This window comes from Gopherus flavomarginatus, chromosome 8, assembly GCF_025201925.1.
Source record: "Gopherus flavomarginatus isolate rGopFla2 chromosome 8, rGopFla2.mat.asm, whole genome shotgun sequence".
Classification (NCBI taxonomy): Eukaryota; Metazoa; Chordata; order Testudines; family Testudinidae; genus Gopherus; species Gopherus flavomarginatus.
Genome location: NC_066624.1, coordinates 56,929,233 through 56,949,183, shown reverse-complemented (window position 1 = coordinate 56,949,183; position 19,951 = coordinate 56,929,233). Strand labels below are relative to the sequence as shown.

The following is a 19,951-nucleotide window of genomic DNA, read 5'->3' as shown; positions in this document are numbered from 1 at the left end:
TCAGATTCCAGTATTTAGCATTTTTGATAGTATCTCGATCCAGAAGGCAAATAGTGGACCAAGGTGAATATGAGGCCAAAATTGACCTCTTCATAGAATCACAGATTAGAGGTGAAAGAGACCTCAGGAGGTCATCTAGTCCAACCCCCTGCTCAAAGCAAGATCAGCTAAGTCTTCCCAGCCAGGGCTTGGTCAAGCCAGGCCTTAAAAACCTCTAAGGATGGAGATTCCACCACCTCCCTAGGTAACCCATTCCAGTGTTTCACCACCTCCCTAGTGATATAGTTTTTCCTAATATCCAACCTAGACCTCCCCACTCCTTGTTCTGTCATCTGCCACCATTTTGAAGAACTTAGCTCCATCCTCTTTGGAACCTCTCTTCAGATAGTTGAAGGCTATCAAATACCCTCTTTGTCAATACATCTTGATATTATTATGTATTTAGTTGGTCAGCATTGCCTAGTGGATAGATCACCAAAATAGGACTCACAGATCTAAGCTCTGTTCCCAGATTCACCCCTAGCCTGTTGGATGACCTGGGACAAGTTACATTGCAGCTGTATGCCTTAGTTTCTCTAGCTGCACAGTATACTTAAAATGCTTTGTAAGAACTATTGATGAGCAATGCTGTATAAGAAGTAGGTACTGTTACCTGTTTGTATTGTGGTAGTGCCAGGAACCCATGATGCTAGGTGCTCCCCAGAACTGGATGTCAGCAGATAAACTCATATGGAATCTGATCGGTTAGCATTGTTCTAGCTCTTCATAACAATAATAATACATAGCAGATAGGGCCAGGAGGCACATTAGAGGGAAAGGAGGGCTCAGGGTTAGAGCAGTAGCCTCAGACTTATGGACCTGTCTACACTACAGTCTTAAGTCGACCTAGGTTAAGTTGATTTACAGCAACCATAGTAATTAATGTGGTGACTGATACCCACACTACCCTCCTTCTGTCGGTGGTGCGTGTCCTCACCAGAAGCACTTCCACTGACTGAAGCAGCGGCAGGGGAAAGGGGGGGGAAGGCCTGAGAGGCTGTTCCCCTGGGTTTCTTGCCTCCTTGTTCCCAGTCAGGAGCGAGGGCGGAGAAGTGGGGTGAAAGCCATGTGGGGCCTCTCGCCTCCATCGGGGAGATTCAAACCCAGAGTCTGGCTGGCTGTCTTGCTCTCAGCAGGGAACTGAGAATCAAGGGGCAGTTGGGCTCCAGGCATCGGGCTCCCTGCCAGGAGTGGGGAGCCAGGACACTGGGGGGCAGCAGGGCTCCCTATGGAGAGTGGGGTGTAGCAGCCCAGCTTGGAACAGAGACCCAGCAGCAGCCAAGAGCCAATGCCAGTAACGCAGTTGGCAGCTGGTTTCAAGCAGAGTGCCCCAAGGGTTAGTCCTGGGACCAGTTTTGTTCAATATCTTCATTAATTATCTAGAGGATGGCATGGACTGCACCCTCAGCAAGTTTGCAGATGACGCTAAACTGGGAGGAGTGGTAGATACGCTGGGGGGTAGGGATAGGGTGCAGAGTGACCTAGACAAACTGGAGCATTGGGCCAAAAGAAATCTGACGAGGTTCAACAAGGACAAGTGCAGAGTCCTGCACTTAGGATGGAAGAATCCCATGCACTGCTACAGGGATCGAGTGGCTAGGCAGCAGTTCTGCAGAAAAGGACCTAGGGGTTACAGTGGATGAGAAGCTGGCTATGAGTCAACAGTGTGCCCTTGTTGCCAAGAAGGCTAACGGCATTTTGGGTTGTATAAGTAGGAGCATTGCCAGCAGATCGAGGGACATGATAATTCCCCTCTATTTGGTATTGGTGAGGCCTCATCTGGAGATTATTAGAGGTAAATATGCCCAATGGCCTGTGATGGGATGTTAGATGGGATGGGATCTGAGTTACTACAGAGAATTCTTTCCTGGGTGCTGACTGGTGAGTCTTACCCACATGCTCAGGGTTTAGCTGATTGCCATATTTGGGGTCAGGAAGGAATTTTTCTCCAGGGCAGATTGGCAGAGACCCTGGAGGTTTTTCGCCTTCCTCTGCAGTGTGGGGCATGGGTCACTTGCTGGAGGATTCTCTGCACCTTGAGGTCTTTAAACCACGATTTGAGGACTTCGATAACTCAGACATAGGTTAGGGGTTTGTTACAGGAGTGGATGGGTGAGATTCTGTGGCCTGCATTGTGCAGGAGGTCAGACTAGATGATCATAATGGTCCCTTCTGACCTTAAAGTCTATGAGTCCAGTTTTGGGCCCCACACTGCAAGAAGGATGTGGAAAAATTGGAAAGAGTCCAGCAGAGGGCAACAAAAATGATTAGGGGGGTGAAGCACGTGACATATGCGGAGAGGCTGGGGGAACTGGGATTATTTAGTCTGCAGAAGAGAAGAGTGAGGGGGGATTTAAAAGCAGCCTTCAGCTACCTGAAAGGGGGTTCCAAGGAGGATGGATCTAGACTGTTCTCAGTGGTACCTGATGACAGAACAAGGAGTAATGGTCTCAAGTTGCAGTGGGGGAGGTTTGGGTTGGATATTAGGAAAAACTTTTTCACTGGGAGAGTGGGGAAGCACTGGAACAGGTTACTTGGGGCGCGGGGGTAGGGGGTGGAATCTCCATTTTTAGAGGTTTTTAAGCTCAGGCTTGACAAAGCCCTGGTTGGGCTTATTCAGTTGGGGATTGGTCCTGCTTTGAGCAGGGGGTTTGACTAGATGACCTCCTGAGATCCCTTCCAACCTTGATATTCTATGATTCTATGTATAGACTCTGGGTATTAGGCCGTACTTCCCTGACGACAAAGGCGAACACATTGACTCTAGCCATTGGGCTGTACTGCCCTCAGGCTAAGGGCTGGCAGGAGGACTTAACCGTGACACCCTTGCCCCACCCCAAAGAGGGATGGGGTGTACTTGCCCTGCAACACCAAGGAAAACTCACCTGCTGTTGTGGTCTTTTAAAACCTCCAAACCTTGAGCAGGTTTGCTGGAGCTTCCTGGCCATTCAGGCAGCCCTAGTCTATCACTGACTCTGAGCAGCTCCCTGGGGCAACTTTTGGCAGACCTGTATGTGGGAGGGATGAGGCAATGGGGAGGCCACTCCAGTGTTGTTCCCCTCTAATAGACGAGGAATAGTTGAGATGCAGGGGCATCTATGGGAAACATTACAAGAACCATTGCCCAAGGCCATTGCTTAGCCCCAGAGCCTTAAAACTGGACATATTCAGAAAGGCCTTATTTTTGTTGTAGACAAAACGATAAATGTGTGGAGGGAGAGAGCTCACTATGACCAGAGCATGGGAGACAGAAAATGGCTGGGATTTCTAAAGGTGCCCTTAGGCCCATATCTAGCCCTCATTCCTATAATATCTGAGGGCCTCCCAATCTTTTTTAATGCACTGGTCCTCACAACACCCCTGTGAGGCAGGGCAGGGCTGTTTTCCCATTATACAGGTGGGGAAACTGAGGCACAGAGAGGCTAAGTGACTTGCCACAGACTGCCTGGCTGAGCAGGGAATCAAATCCAGGTTCTCCCAAGTCCTAGGCTAGTGCCCCAAACACTGGCCCATCCTCTGTCTTGGTGTCACTGTCCATGAATTCCAATGGAAATTGAGGATTCAGCTCCCTTAGGCTTTTATTTATTTATGTATGTATTTATTTATTTTTAAATCTCACCTAATGGGTTTGCTCATAATATTGGTATCTTTGGGGAGCATAAATTATATTGGTGCCAGCAGATGGCAGACTTGCATTGATTTTCTTAGGACTGTAGACCTGGGTACTGTACTTCTCAACTGACAGGAAAAGGATATCTACTGCAGGTCTAACTTCACTCCTACACAGCACACCCCTGCCATCTCATCACTGCCTTCTTTCTCTCATCTATCCCTCATTCTATGTCCAAATACCTCCAGCTGTCATCTTGCAGCCCTACCTCTGACCTCCCTCGCTGCAGGGCTGAGGGTTTGAGCATTGGCCTGCTAATCCCAGGGCTGTGTATTCAGTCCTTGAGGGGGCCATTCTGTGTGACAACCCTGTAAGCCAACCCTGTGAGCCACATCGTCAGTCATCCCTCCCTCCGTCAGAGCACCAGCAGACAATCGTCTCACATCTTTTTTCAGCACAGACGCCATAGCACGGCAAGCAAGGAGCCTGCTCAGATCACCGCCGCAATTATGAGCACTGTAAACACCATGCACATTATCCTGCAGTATATGCAGAACCAGAACCTGCAGAAGCAAAACCAGACAAGGAGGCTATGGCAGCGCGGTGACGAGAGTGATGAGGACATGGACACAGACTTCTCTCAAAGCACAGGCCTTGACAATGTGGACATCATGGTGTTAATGGGGCAGGTTCATGCTGTGGAACGCCAATTCTGGGCCCAGGAAACAAGCACAGACTGGTGGGACCGCAGAGTGTTGCAGTCTGGGATGATTCCCAGTGGCTGCAAAACTTTCGCATGCGTAAGGGCACTTTCATGGAACTTTGTGTCTTGCTTTCCCCTGCCCTGAAGTGCAAGAATACCAAGATGAGAGCAGCCCTCACAGTTGAGAAGCGAATGACGATAGCCCTGTGGAAGCTTGCAATGCCAGACAGCTCTCTCTCAGTTGGGCATCAATTTGGAGTGGGCAAATCTACTGTGGGGGCTGCTGTGATCCAAGTAGCCAGTGCAATCAAAGAGCTGCAGATATCAAGGGTAGTGACTCTGGGAAATGTGCCAGTCTTAGTAGATGGCTTTGCTGCAATGGGATTCCCTAACTGCGGCGGGGCATAGACAGAACACATATCCCTATCTTGACAGCGGAGCACCAAGCCAGCAAGTACATAAACCGAAAGGGGTACTTTTCAATCCTGCTGCAAGCACCGGTGGATCACAAGGGACATTTCACCAACATCAACGTGGGATGGCCGGGAAAGGGACACGATACTTACATCTTCAGGAACTCTGGTCTGTTTCAAAAGCTGCAGCAAGGGACTTTCTTCCCAGACCAGAAAATAACTGTTGGGGATGTTGAAATGCCTATAGTCATCCTTGGGGACCCAGCCTACCCCTTAATGCCATGGCTCATGAAGCCGTACACAGGCAGCCTGGACAGTAGTCAGGAGCTGTTCAACTATAGGCTGAACAAGTGCAGAAGGGTGGTAGAATGTGCATTTGGATGTTTAAAAGCACTCTGGTGCAGTTTACTGACTTGGTTAGACCTCAACGAAACCAATATTCCCATTGTTATTACTGCTTGCTGTGTGCTCCATAATATCTGTGAGAGTAAGGGGGAGACGTTTATGATGCGGTGGGAGGTTCAATTTGCCTGGCCACTGATTACATGCAGCCCCACATCAGGGTGGTTAGAATTACACAGCAGGACATGCTGCACATTAGAGAAGCTTTGAAAACCAGTTTCATGACTGGCCAGGCCACGGTGTGAAAGTTCTGTTTGTTTCTCCTTGATGACCCCAACCCCCTTTGTTCAGTCTACTTCCCTGTAAGCTAACCACCTTCCCCTCCTCCCTTCGATCACCACTTGCAGAGGCAATAAAGTTATTGTTGCTTCACATTAATGCATTCTTTATTAATTCATCACACAAATAGGGGGATAACTGCCAAGGTAGCCTGGGAGAGCTGGGGGAGGAGGGAAGCACCAGGTGGGGTTGGGGAGGAGGGAAGGACAAGGCCACACTGTACTTTAAAACTTATTGAATGCCAGCTTCCTGTTGCTTAGGCATTCCTCTGGGGTGGAGTGGTTGGGTGCCTGGAGGCCACCCCACTGGATTCTTGGGCATCTGGGTGAGGAGGCAATGGAACTTGGGGAGGAGGGCAGTTGGTTACACAGGGGCTGTAGCAGCAGTGTGTGCTCCTGCTGCCTTTCCTGAACCTCAGCCATACACCGGAGCACATTAGTTTGTTCCTCAAGTAGCCTCAGCATTGCCTCTTGCCTTCTGTCACCAAGCTCACACCACCTATCATCTTCAGCCCGCCACTTATTATCTTCAACCCTCCACCTGTCCTCGTGTTCATATTGTGCTTTCCTAGACTCTGACATTGTCTACCTCCACGCTTTCTGCTGGCCTCTTTCAGCATGAGAGGACAGCATGAGCTCAGAGAACGTTTAATCAGAAGTGTGTTTTTTTCCGCCTCCTAATCTTCGTTACCTCTGGGAAGGAGAAGATAGTGTGAGCGTTGAAACATTTGCAGCTGGTGGAGGAAAAAAAGGAAGAGTGGTAGTTAAAAAGACACATTTTAGAGAACAAAGGGTACACTTTTTCACTGTAAACCTTGCTGTTAACATTACATAGCACATGTGCTTTCGGTACAAGGTCACATTTTGCCTCTTATTGAGGATATGCCAGTTTGGTGTGAGAGATCTTTCATGCAGGGCCGGGCAACAGAATTTGGCTTGCAGGCTGCCATGGTAAGCCATAGTCGCTTGGCTTCTTTAACCTTCATAACATGTGGGAATGGTTTCAAACAGCAGCGCCCTCATTTCCCATACCAAGCAGCTGTTGAGTTGGACATTTAAAATGGGTTGTCCATTTAAAAGGAGGAGGGGCTATGGTTTTCAGGTTAACGTGCACCACAAACCAAACTAACCTCCTCCCCCACACACAAACATATAATTCTCTGGGATGATCGCTTCACCCCTCCCTGCACCGCATGGCTAACAGCAGGGAACATTTCTGTTCAGCCACAGGCAAACAGCCCAGCGGGATTGGGCACCTCTGAATGTCCCCTTAACAAAATCACCCTATTTCAACCAGGTGTCCAGGAATGATATCAGTCTCCTGAGGCTAACACAGAGAGATAATGAACGGATGCTGTTTGAATGCCAGCAAATACCGGGACCATATGCTGCCATGCTTTGTTATGCAATGATTCCAGACTACGTGCTACTGGCCCGGCATGGTAAAGTGTCCTACCATGGAGGACAGAATAAGCCTGCCCTCCCCAGAAACCTTTCACAAAGGCTTTGGGAGTACATCCAGGAGAGCTTTATGGCGATGTCCCTGGAGGATTTCTGCTCCATCCTCAGACACGCTAACAGACTTTTCCAGTAGCTGTACTGGCCGTGAATGCCAGGGCAAATTAATCGTTAAACATGCTTACTTTTAAACCATGTATAATATTCACAAAGGTACACTCACAAGAGGTCCCTTCTCTGCCTGGCAGGACTGGGAGGCAGCCTTGGGTGGGTTCAGGGGGTACTAACTCCAGGTCCAGGGTGAGAAACGGTTCCTGGCTGTCAGGGAAAATGGTTTCTCCACTTCCTTGCTGTGAGCTATCTTCAACCTCCTCCACATCATCTTCCTCATCAGGATAGCTCAATGGTTTGAGCATTAGCCTGCTAAACCCAGGATTGTGAGTTCAATCCTTGAGGGGGCCATTTAGGGATTGGTCTTGCTTTGAGCAGGGGGTTGGACTAGATGATCTCTTGAGGTCCCTTCCAACCCTAATAATCTATGATTCTATGAAAATCCACATTCCTGTCGCGTGAGAATCCATTGATGGAGTCTACACACAGGGGTGGGCTAGTTGTAGGGGTGCCCCCTAGCATGGCATGCAGCTCATCATAGAAGCAGCATGTCTGGGGCTCTGACCTGGAGCAGCCTTTTGCCCCTCTGGTTTTTTGGTAGGCTTGCCTCATCTGCTTAAGTTTCATTCGGCACTGCTGCGGGTCCCTGTTACAGCCTCACTCCTTCATGCCCTTGGAGATTTTTTCAAATGTTTGGGCATTTTGTCTTTTGGAATGGAGTTCTGATAGCACAGATTCGTCTCCCCATACAGTGATCAGATCCTGTACTTCCTGTTCAGTCCATGCTGAGGGTCTTTTGCGATTCTGGGACTTCATCATGGTCACCTCTGCTGATGAGATCTGCACTCACCTGCAGATCGCCACACTGGCCAAACAGGAAATAAGATTCAAAAGTTCATGGGCCTTTTCCTGTCTACCTGGCCAGTGCATCGCAGTTGAGAGCACTGTCCAGAGCGGTCACAATGGAGCACTCTGGGATAGCTCCCGGAAGCCAATACCATCGAAATGAGACCACACTACCCCAAATTCGACCCGGCAAGGTCATTTTCAGTGCTAATCCCCTAGTCTGGGGAGGAGTACCAAAATCGATTTTAACAGCCCTTTAAATAGAAAATAATGGTTTCGTTGTGTGGACGGATGCAGGGTTAAATCGATCTAATGTTGCTAAATTTGTAGTGTAGACCAGGGCTGGGACAGCAGGGACAAAGCTGGGTCCAGGGGAATCAGAGACCCTAACAGAGTGTGGGGAACCACAGCCAGGGTGGGACAGCTGCCAACCAGGGCTGCCTTGTCCAGAGGTGCAAAAGGCCCGGGACAAGGGTAAAACAGACTTGAGATACCTACCTGTTATAGAGGAGCCTTTTCGGAAGGTGGCCCTGGACTTAGTGAAGGATGGATGGTAGGGGAAGGCCTCCCCCAATGGAGAATCAGTGGTGGAATATGTACTGACTTTCTGAGAAAAGCTCGCTGAGCTCATGAGTCTGGCCAAGGAGAACCTACCCAGGGCCTAAGGGAGGCAGAAGGTCTGGTACGACTGCTCAGCCTATGGCACCAGGGACCAGGTGAGGGTTCTCATCCTGGTGAGGAAGAATAAGCTGCAAGCTGCCTGGCAGAGGCCCTTCAAGGTCATCTGGCAGCTGAATGAGGAGAACAAGGTGGTGGAACTGCCCAACCAGGCTCACAGCCACCGAGGGTACCAGGTCATTATGATGGAGCCATACTGTGACAGAGAGAAGCTGGTACTGGCTGTGTGGGGCCAGTGGGAGAAGGGGGAAGATCCCCAGGGGGGGTCTCTTCCCTCAGACAGGAGTCAGTCCCATGCTCAAATCAATTCCCCTCTCTGACTAGCTAACCCCTGCCCAGAAAGGAGAGATTCATACCAACAGCTGGTTTCCAAACAGCTTGGGCTCAATAAATGAGCTGTCCACTGGATGGAGATGGGAGCCGGCCCTCCCATGCAGGTGTTCCCCATTCAGAGAAACTGGGAACACAGCCCAGGCCCTGGAGAAAGAGATCAGAGACATGTTGGCTTTATGGCTGATCCAGCCATTCACCAGCTCCAGGGCCTCTTCTGTGGTGCTAGTCCCCAGGAAAGATGGGTCGATCTGATTCTATGTGGCCTATTGGAAGCTCAATGCCATCACCATGTCTGAGGCCTGCCCCATGCCTAGGCCTGATGAAATCCTTGACAAGTTATGGGGGCCTCAGTACCCCACGACCAGGGATCTCACCAAAGGCTTCTGGCAGGTGCCTTTGGATCCAGATGCCAGGTTGAAACCTGTTTTTGTCACCTCTTTGGGGCTGTACAAATCCCTGGTCCTACGTTTTGGCCTCAAGCAAGGGCGGCTCCAGGCCCCAGCACGCTAAGCACTTCGGTGGACCTCCCGCAGGCGTGCCTGCGGAGGGTCCGCTGGTCCCACGGCTTCAGCAGCGTGCCTGTGGGAAGTCCGCCAAAGCCGCGGGACCAGCGGACACTCCACAGGCAAGCCGCCGAAGGTGGCCTGCCTGCCGTGCTTGGGGCGACAAAATGCCTAGAGCTGCCCCTGGCCTCAAGGAGGTGCTGGTCACCTGCCAGCACCAAGGGGATCATTTACTGAGGGGGATGGAGAGTTTTACCCTAGTGGACATTGATTATATTTGTGTCATTAGCCAGACCTGGGAGGACCATGTGTCATAGATAAAGAGGGGTCTGGGTTGCATCCAGGATGCAGGACTGACTGTAAAAGCTGGCAAGTGCAAGGTGGGGATGGCAGAGGTGTCATACTTGGGCCACAAGGTGGGGAGAGGCTGCCTAAAGGCAGATTCAGCCAAGGTGGAGGCAATCAGAGATTGGCCTGCTCCCCAGACTTAGAAACAGGCCCATGCCTTTACTAGGATGGCGAGGTGCTACTGGAGGTTTGTGCCCCACTTTGGCTCTGTGTCAGCTCCCATCACTGAGCTATGCAAGAAGGGTGAGCCAGGCAAGCTGGTCTGGACGAGGCAGTGCCAGAGGGCTCTCTGCATGCTGAAGGAGGATCTGGTCAAGGGCTTGGTGCTGGGAAACCCAGACTTTGACAAGCCCTTTATGGTGTTCACTGATGCCTCAGACACAGGGCTGGGTGTGGCGCCGATGCACACTGATGCAGGGAGAGAAACACTCTATCATGTACCAGAGCAGGAATTTGCTGCCCTGGGAGCAGAGCTATAAGGCCATAGAGAAGGAATGCCTGGCCCTGGGGTGGGATCTTAAAAGGCTCCTGCCGGATCTATTTGGACACCACTTCACTGTGTGCACTGACCACTTGCCCTGCCGTGGCTGCACCAGATGCAAGGATCCAATGTCAAGCTTCTAAGGTGGACTCCGTCCCTCCAGGAGCATGAGATGGAGGTGGTCCATGTTAAAGGGAGTGCAAATGTTATAGCTGATGCTTTGTCCCGGAGAGGGGGGCCCGAACTTCCCCAGGCCATTGGCTAAAGTGACTCCATTCAGTTCAGTCTCAAAGGGAGGAGAGATGTGATGAATTAGGGATTTTCCCTTATTATATTGTACATGAGTCTTACTCTTGAGCCTATATGAGTTTTACTGTTTTGCATCAATACATATGCTATGACCAGTGCTCTTCGTAACCTGAGACATAGGAGGGGGATACAATTAAGTGATGACCAGGTGACTCTTTGCCAGGAAGCAAGATAAAAACCAGGAGGAGGAGCAACGGGGTGTCTGAGGTCAGGTCACTAGAAGCTGGCAGTCTGCTTGGGGGCACTTGAAGATGGGGAGTCTAGAGCTTTTGGCACAGGACTCCCCAAGATGGACTTGGCTGAAAGTCACTGATTTCTGTGCTAATAAGTTCTATTCTACATTGTGTTCCTGTCAACTAATAAACCTTCTGTTTTACACTAGCTGAGAGTCACATCTTACTGCAGAATTGGGGTGCAGGACCCTCTGGCTTCCCCAAGCTTCTCTGTAAGCTTCTTGCCCTGGCAACAGTATGCTCAGAGAGAGGAGGCTCCCCCAGAGTCCTGACTGGCTTCATATGGAGTAGTTCCAGAGCATCGCCCTCTGACTCTGTGACAGTCTCTCACTCTGGCTTAGTGGCCGTCTGCATGATTGACCAAGTGTAACACTCTCTATAAACCACCCCTAACTATCTGTTACAGAAGAGCTCTATATCGGTAAATAGTTAAGAGATAAGGGGCCTGCAGAAAACACTCAAGAATTTGTAGCATAGTTCCTGGGTTTTGCAGGACCAGTGAAACTTCTTGTGCTCTGCAAATGGCTTCCTCCGTGTCACTCATGCTTTATATCACGATGTCAGTACATACTGAATAAACAAACAGCATTCTTCCCAAGGAGCACCTGGACCAGAACTGGCGATGGGCCTGAACTAGAGCTCAGATTCAGATCCAAGCTTTACCCTATGCTGGGCAGGTTTAGATTTGGGGTTACAATTAAGGCAAATTACAGGGACAAGCCCAAATCAGAGTGCTGGTTCTGGATTCTACCATCCCTAAGATTCCTGGATGGGAATGGTCAGATCCGATGTCTTCTGATCTAGGCCAGTGTCTAGTCAGAAGAATAAAGAGAACAAAAGCAGGATGTACCATTTTGCTCTGCCACGTTGTCCTGGTGTGTTCTCAGTGCAAAGGTAGTCAAGTGTGTTTATTTAAATAGAACATTAGGTGCCTAAGAAATAAAGGTACCTGAGCTTCTGGATTCATTAAGTTTCAGAAAAGTTAGAAGCAGTAAGAGATGGCAGCAAATTATGCTCAACTTTCATACTCAAAAGTAGCTTAAAGAGAATTTTAACTGTAATATAACACTAACTCCTGCCCGGTGCTGGTAACAAGATGCTGCAGAGACAAGAGACTGCCATGCTGGTGCTGGGAGTGAAACACCAATGCCAGCTCAAACTGAAGGATCGTATAGACATGCTACTGACCCACTCTGCATAGAACACTACTCACTCTGCCCTACAGCTCCTTGGGTAAAGCACTGGAGCCACACGAGCCATTACCCTAAAACAAACCCCTATCTTGCTCCCCGGCTCCTGAAACCCGATTTTACCTGTAAGTTATACCTGCCATCCCTGATCAGCCACTGCAGCTCTGCTAGGTTCCCCATGGATGCTGCACTGTGTGCTGGAGTCACACCGGGTTTGGTTCTCTGGTTCCCTGGAATCTTGGCTTGCGGTACCAGGAACTTCAGGCACTCCAAGCTCCCTGCTCTTGAGGCACGGTTGGACCAGGCCCCTCCCAAGGAGTCTGTGATGTCCCAGCCCAGAGTGCCGTCTGTGTGCAGCTGCTCTATTGTTGTCAAATTCCCTTCCTTGGTGGCTAAAATTCCATAGGAAGCTCCATCCTCTCTCTCTCTGAGCCTCTTGTTTTATGTGCTGAGCAGAAGTAGCCTGTCTCTGGTTACCCAAGAAGGTACACCTGGGGGTATATGTAAAGCAAAGGGGGCTAAGATGGGGTGGGAAATGGAGTTATCCATCGAGCAACCTCCATTGTAACAAACATATTCAGCTGGGAACAAATAAGATCCCAAACGGTATGGGGAATTGCTACACAGACCAAGCTTTTCCTAGCTTTGCTCCCCAATTGTGCATTCAGCCCCAAACTATGTTAAAGCTCAACTAAACAGTTATTGTAAATAAACATATAACAAACCCCTGGGTCCCAAATTGTTAACAGAGCATATAGGTAGATTCACAAATTACAAACTCTCCCAACAATATTCTGATCTACTGAAAAACTATTTTCCTGTTGAACTGCTCTGAATGTGCCATAACCCAGTTGACACCTCATGGCTTTGGTTTTCAAATCAGACATCTAGCGAGCAACTGCCATGGAGATTTCATACCAGGAAGGCAGTATGTTTACTTCAAGCTACTCATAAAGTTACAGGGCCAGATCCTAAACTGGTGTAAATTAGTATAACTCTATTAGCTTCAGTAGAGAAGTGTCCATTTACACTAATTGGGGCTCGTGCCCAAAGATAAAAACCTAAAGCATAATTATGTAGCAACTCTAAAATATCTACACTTATGTGGCTATTTGCATGGCCACATCTAATAAAGAGAGCCTGGAGCGCTGGTCCTGGTGCAAGATCTGAGGCCTGAACCGGAGACTGTGAACCAAAATCAGACCCATGTATTAAAGCAGATGCTTTCAAGTTCACTGTCCAGTACATGAACTTGGCAAAGTTGTTGCTAGTGTACTAGGCCCTAGATATTTAAGTAAATATATTCTAGCTAGTACAGATACACCCCAATCTAATACAAGATAAGATGGTTTGACAAAATAATGAATAGGGACGTTTTGTCTAAGAAATCAGGAACGAGGGGTGGTAACAAACAGATGTCATGAGATACATAAGGTGGTATGGAAGTTGTATGTTAGTTGTTTGTTTTAGTCTATAAACATAGGGATACTTCGCCTTAATTCTTTGTTTGGGCGAAGGAGCAGCAGAGAGTCCAGCTGCTGACTGAGACATTCCTTGCCACAGGGAAGGGAGCCAGCATGCTAGGACCGTGTCTTGACACTAATAAACCTTGCTGAGTGCCTATGCCACTGAACCGTGCCTGTAGTCGTTCCTTATAAGTAACTGTGACATTGCACTCCATTTGTTTTATGGAAATATGCTTATGAATCCGAATATGATGTAACTGGAATATGCTTTATGCAAAAGGTCTCTTGTAAGGTATCATAAAAAAGGTTATAAAGTACTGAATATATTCCTCCTATTTGTATGCATGTATCCTTCTTGTATCTGAAGCTAGACATATGAAGTATAACTCTGAGGTCCTACTGTAATTATGCAAAGTGTGGACCATTAATGAAGGTATAGAAACTTGATGGCTCCCATTAACGAAGACAATTGGTTGTAAATGCAAGCCTTCCTGTGTACGTGTGGGCCAACCCAGGAAGAATGGAGACTAGGGGTGGGTCTTACAGTGTCACATGATACTGGAATCCATCTTAATCCTTGTACTTTTCCACTGATGAGGTGGGGCTGGGGACAAGCACAGACAAAAGATTCCTGCCTTGTGCCAAAGCTATAAAAGGGGGTGGAGCAGGACAAAAGGGGCTGCCAATCATAAGAAAATCCTTGCTTACCACCTGAGATGTCTGTCGGAACTAACAAGGACTGTACCAGGGGAAAGGAAGGAGTCTAGTCTGTGAAAGAAGCTTATTGGAACATCTCTGAGGGTGAGATATTACCTGAAATCAGTTTCTTAATGTATTAGGCTTAGATTTGAGTGTTTTTGCTTTATTTTGCTTGGTGACTTACTTTGTTCTGTCTGTTATTCCTTGAAACCACTTAAATCCTACTTTTTATACTTGATAAAATACTTTTGTTTATTAATTAACCCAGGGTAAATTATTAATACCTCGGGAGGGGCAAACACCTGTGCATATCTCTGTCAGTATTAGAGGGCTGACAATTTATGAATTTACCCTGTAGAATCAAAGAATATCAGGGTTGGGAGGGACCTCAGGAGGTCATCTAGTCCAACTCCCCGCTCAAAGCAGGACCAACACCAACTAAATCATCCCAGCCAGGGCTTTGTCAAGCCTGACCTTAAAAACCTCCAAGGAAGGAGATTCCACCACCTCCCTAGGTAACCAATTCCAATGTTTCACCACCCTCTAGTGAATACGTTTTTCCTAATATCCATCCTCAACCTCCCTCACTGCAACTTGAGACCATAACTCCTTGTTCTGTCATCTGCTACCACTGAGAACAGTCTAGATCCATCCTCTTTGGAACCCCCTTTCAGGTAGTTGAAAGCAGCAATCAAATCCCCCCTCATTCTTCTCTTCTGCAGACTAAACAATCCCAGTTTCCTCAGCCCCTCCGCATATGTCACGTGCTCCAGCTCCCTAATCATTTTTGTTACCCTCCGCTGGACTCTTTCCAATTTTTCCACATCTTTCTTGTAGTGTGGGGCCCAAAGCTGGACACAGTACTCCAGATGAGGCCTCACCAATGTTGAATAGAGAGGAATGATCATGCCTCTCATCAGAGTAAAGCGGATCTATTTGGGGTTCAGGCTCCCAGAAAGGCTGAACACTGTGTGCTGGAAAAGTGTCTGTTAACTGAGGAACTCCTGGGCTGAGTGAATCTGTTTCAATGAACTGCAGCGAGGTGTGGCCCAACCTCTGGGTCTATGCTGGAGCTGACTGGAATGTCTAACTTAGCAAGACAGGAGTGGAGGGGCACTGTTCTTTCAGGAGGGTTGTTCTCAGTAGTATCCCAGCTCATCAAGTGACAGTCTTGAGGGGAGTCTCTGGGACCAAACCCGTCACAGCAACATCAAGGTCTGATGAATTAACATGCTGCACTATCTATTAATAGCACTAAAGCTTCAAGGATAGAAGCATTGGGCAGCCCAAACTGCATTACCAAAGCAATAATGTTCCAGTCTTCAGCACTTATCAACACTGGGTAGTACTATTGAGGTCTGCTAAACCAGCTGTCTGAGCAGAGCTGGGACAGCACACCGAAAGAACACATGCACACACAAGCCAAACTGACAAAACTGTGTGATCACACTGTATGCAGGGCATGGCATAGAGCAACCAGGATTGGATTCAGACCAGGCATCTAGCAGCGAAAGGCAGTGTGGCTCATTTCTCCAAGACATGTTGTTCCCTCCCTGAATTATTTGTTTTCCTAAGTTTGATCTCACATGATACCACTCCACACCTTGACTAAAGGGTCTTGGATTTCTCTCGGTGTTTATTGATAATCAAAGAGGGCACTTTTTGTAGCCATGTTTTGGATTAATTACACGTGTCACTAGTGTGAAATTAATTCAAATGTCAAAAAACCTATGGTTCAAGGGACAGAAATCAAGATTGTGGTACCAAGAGAGGCCATTTTTAAAAAAACATAAGCAGATATTTATAGCTACATTCTGCTCTTATAAGGTGACTTGAAAAAAAATCCAGTAACCGTAGTTATAGGCTTAGCCCTTCAAACGGCAAGGGGCACTCAGAACATACTAGCATTTACATTTATCTTTCCTTACAGCTCCCCCAGAGGACAGATAACCAGCTCCTTCCTGACCCCAATCCTGATCAAATGAAGTCAATGGAAGTTTGGCCACTGATTTCAATAGCAGCAAAATCAGGCACCCAGAATGCAACTATGGCCCTGTAGTATTTGACACAGAACTCCACAGCAGCAAGGAGCGGCCTTAGGAAGGGGGGCAGCTTTTTTAACATATTGCACAGTTTCACAAAGTTTCTATGATTTCTGTCACAAGGTCAGAAAATCATAGTAATTAAACAGGACACCACTAAAGTTATCGGCACAGGGGGATAAATGTTATCAGGCTGCTCAGATCTAATCTGCAGTCACTCGGTAAATACTTCATTCTAGTCTAATTTTGTAATTAAGCGGTTTAGGAGGAGTCTGAGTGTGGAATCTTACATTCAAACAACTTGCATGGAGGTTTATGGCTCCTGGAATGGATACATTCACGTATAGCTGATTTATGTCCAATTCAGAGTCATCTCACAGCAAAGGGAGAGTATATGGCTCAGAAGGGATCTTTGCCCTTAATATCCCACAGTTGCATGGAAACAGCCACCCTCATTTCACGTTATCCCTCTCAGAAATGTTGGCAGCTGTAAGCTGAAATGTGGTACCTGGTGTAGTAGGAAGAGAGTCTGAGATGTAAGTCCTTGTATCAGAGGCCTGGTATGAGGCAGGACTGGTTCACAGAATCTGGCAAGAACAGGGCTAATATTGCAGAAATACACATTCCTAAGGAATGCTAGTCACAGAGTACTCACGTGAACACATCCCAATATCAAGTGGTACCTGAACATCCCGATACCAAGGATGGTACAAATACTTTCCCCAAGGATAAATGGAATCCAGTGATCCCTCCTAAAAGATAAGGTCAGGCTGACAGTATGTAATAGAGATGTTTTAATCGAACCTATATGTAGAAGGATGAGTGATAACTAGCCATGTCAGGGGGCAGTAACTACAGTAACTATGTCAGAGGGGCAGTACTTACTTGTTTCTATCAGGGTATAAAGATGTATCTCAGAGGGAGTATCTTTGTCTGGCCACAGGAGGAAAAGAAAGTCACACCGTTCACTGAGCTGGTCCATGGTTATGGGCATACATTTGTCAGGGGTCTGGTAGAGTCTGTGGGATACTAGCATCATGCTTCGTTGACAATAAACCTGGCTGGGTGCCTTCGTCTCTTAATGGATCTTGTGGTCATTGCTCAGTTCGCTTGAGGTCTGCTGTGCTGGGGTGGCACACGGAACACGCACATTCAGCCAAACATCTATCAACATCTAACCACACCTGGAAGGGCATGCAAACTTTCCCCAGACCCTTATGTCATCATAAGTGAAGAGACATGGCAGCCTTTGAAATGCTCTCAATCAGAGTTGTCTCTTCCACCTCCTTTCACCATGATACTTGCCAGCCTAACTGTCTCATGAACTCCTAGGTCCCCAACATAAAACAGAAACTTCTGAAGGAAAATGTGCTTTTAATTAAAATATTTCAGTTTAACAGAGATATCTTTTACTATCTGTGAGAACACAGACATATTAGTCCTTCCTCATCTCCTCACTTCACCCTGCCAGGCTGTTCCCCTATGATGAGTTACTGCTTTATTAGTTTATTTCTAATCCATTGATTAGCAGTAGGAATAAAAGAGCCACCTGAGTGGCCAAGTTCTGTTCTCCACAGGAGCAGGTGCATAATAGACAGTGCATTCCCTTCAAAGAATTCACAGCTGAATGCAGGACCTGCTCCCTGGCAGGAGAAGTCATAGGAAGAATGCACTGTCAACACAAACAAGAGTAACCAGTGCAGGTGTTATAAGGACGATCATAAAAGAGTTTGAGGAATATTTAAAGGAATATTCTAGTTCCTTCAGTACCAACAAATCCTCTGAAACATCAGGTATTGGCCAGTCGGAGGCAAGGTACCAGCCAAGGTACCAAGGATCTAATGTGGTACAGTAAATGTTATATTCCTGCCTTTGAGAGATACCAATAACAGCCTTGTCTGGCAACCTCCTTTCCTGGAAAGACACTGATTTGAAACAAAAATTTTCCTAATTTCCATGAGTCCTGGAAAGCCTGTCTCCTTCATGGGGAAGTCAGAGCGAAGATCTTTAATGCTCATAACTATGTGCATGTAGAGTGTGTGTGTGTGCGCATCACAGATCCTACAATTCTGATGCTCAGAAAGGTGGGACTGGCCAGATGTGACAAAATGACACATGCACGCTAACTCTTCCTCTGAATGCACACACATCCTGTGCACTAGCCAAACTACCTCCTGACTGCACACACACATTCTAAGATTGGCACCCTTAAGACATACATACACCCTTCTATGCATAAATGCAGGCATTCTCAGACAGCCTCCTATGTGCAAATACAGGTATCCCAGGAACACATACATGTCTTCCTAATCCCTCATAGAGTGCTCCTGAATGCAGACTCCTACTCTCATTCCTCTGTGCTAGCCCAGGCACACCTGTGCACAATTACAGCTGCTCCCCTGGACACAAATACAGCTGAATACATTAACACTCCCCCTCCCCCCAAGACCCAAATGCACAGTCCCCAAACCCAGAGTTTTAACTTCTCAGTAGAACAAGTGAGCATTTAAAAGTTTCCCAACTTAAGCAGTGATATTACTTGCCACATTCCGATGTCCTAAAGGAATGAACATGTAATAACAGCTGCAGTTCTCCCAGCACAGGACAGCCAGTTCTTCAGGAATGGGAAGAGTCTAAAGGTCTGATTCTCCATTGCCCTGCACCTTCTGCAGCCATTTACATCAAACCAAGGCAGGTGTAAAATATTACTGTTCTGACTGGACAGCTTGTCACACCCAATAAATGACACACCATGTACAGGGCAGGGGAGAATCACGGCCCGGGAATGTTTCTTTCAAGATCTCTCCTCTCAGTTCCCAGTCCTGATCCCTGATCTCTAAGTGACTCTGTTCTGTTCCAGCTGAGCCACAGACTGCTTCAGATCTTCCACTATTATGTCCACATCCTCCTTGGTGGTGTCCCGCCCCACACTGAGCCGCAGGGCATTCCGAGCCACTTCACAGGGAATCCCACAGCTGAGCAGTATAGAGGAGGGCCTGGAAAACAACACAATGAAAGCAGGGTTTAACACTTTAAACATCAAGGGAACACATTCCTCCCCTGTAAAATTCACTATGATAATGAAAACAAGTATAATTGTCTGAGCAGTAGCAATCCCGTCCTCCAAGCAGATTATAGACTCATAGACTTTTAAGGTCAGAAGGGACCATGATGATCATCTAGTCTGACCTCCTGCACAATGCAGGCCACAGAATCTCACCCATCCACTCCTGTAACAAACCCCTAACCTATGTCTGAGTTACTGAAGTCCTCAAATTGTGGTTTGAAGACCTCAAGCTGCAGAGAATCCTCCAGCAAGTGACCCATGCCCCATGTTGCAGAGGAAGGAGAAAAACCTCCAGGGCCTCTGCTAATCTGCCCTGGAGGAAAATTTCTTCCCGACCCCAAATATGGTGATCAGTTAAACCCTGAGCATGTGGGCAAGACTCACCAGCCAGACACCCAGGAAAGAATTCTCTGTAGTAACTCAGATCCCACCCCATCTAACATCCCATCACAGACCACTGGGCATACTTACCTGCTGATAATCAAAGATCAATTGCCAAATTAATGCTATCCCATCATACCATCCGCTCCATAAACTTATCAAGCTTAGTCTTGAAGCCAGATATGTCTTTTGCCCCCACTACTCCCCTTGGAAGGCTGTTCCAGAACTTCACTCCTCTGATGGTTAGAACCTTCCTCTAATTTCAAGTCTAAACTAATTTCAGGTCTATACACTCTCCCCCTCATTCTGGCTGAAAGGCACTGGATTCTTCTAGGAGTTGGTCAATGCTGTTCAATCTAAT

At 47.6% G+C, this 19,951-nt stretch overlaps 2 protein-coding genes across 7 annotated transcripts in view; one reads left to right on the top strand and one right to left on the bottom strand.

The window, feature by feature from the left end:
• The window catches only part of LOC127057002 (uncharacterized), a 150,009-nt gene that overhangs the window by 102,310 nt on the left and 27,748 nt on the right, over positions 1-19,951 (top strand). The gene's annotated exons all lie outside the window — the stretch shown is intronic.
• The window catches only part of SCLY (selenocysteine lyase), a 24,252-nt gene continuing 21,420 nt past the window's right edge, over positions 17,120-19,951 (bottom strand). For all 6 annotated transcript variants that reach the window (XM_050965575.1, XM_050965576.1, XM_050965578.1 and 3 more), the window contains one exon: positions 17,120-19,138. In XM_050965575.1, coding sequence (XP_050821532.1) covers positions 18,979-19,138 — 160 coding nt within the window. In that variant the 3' untranslated portion in view covers positions 17,120-18,978. The remainder of the gene's footprint in view (positions 19,139-19,951) is intronic.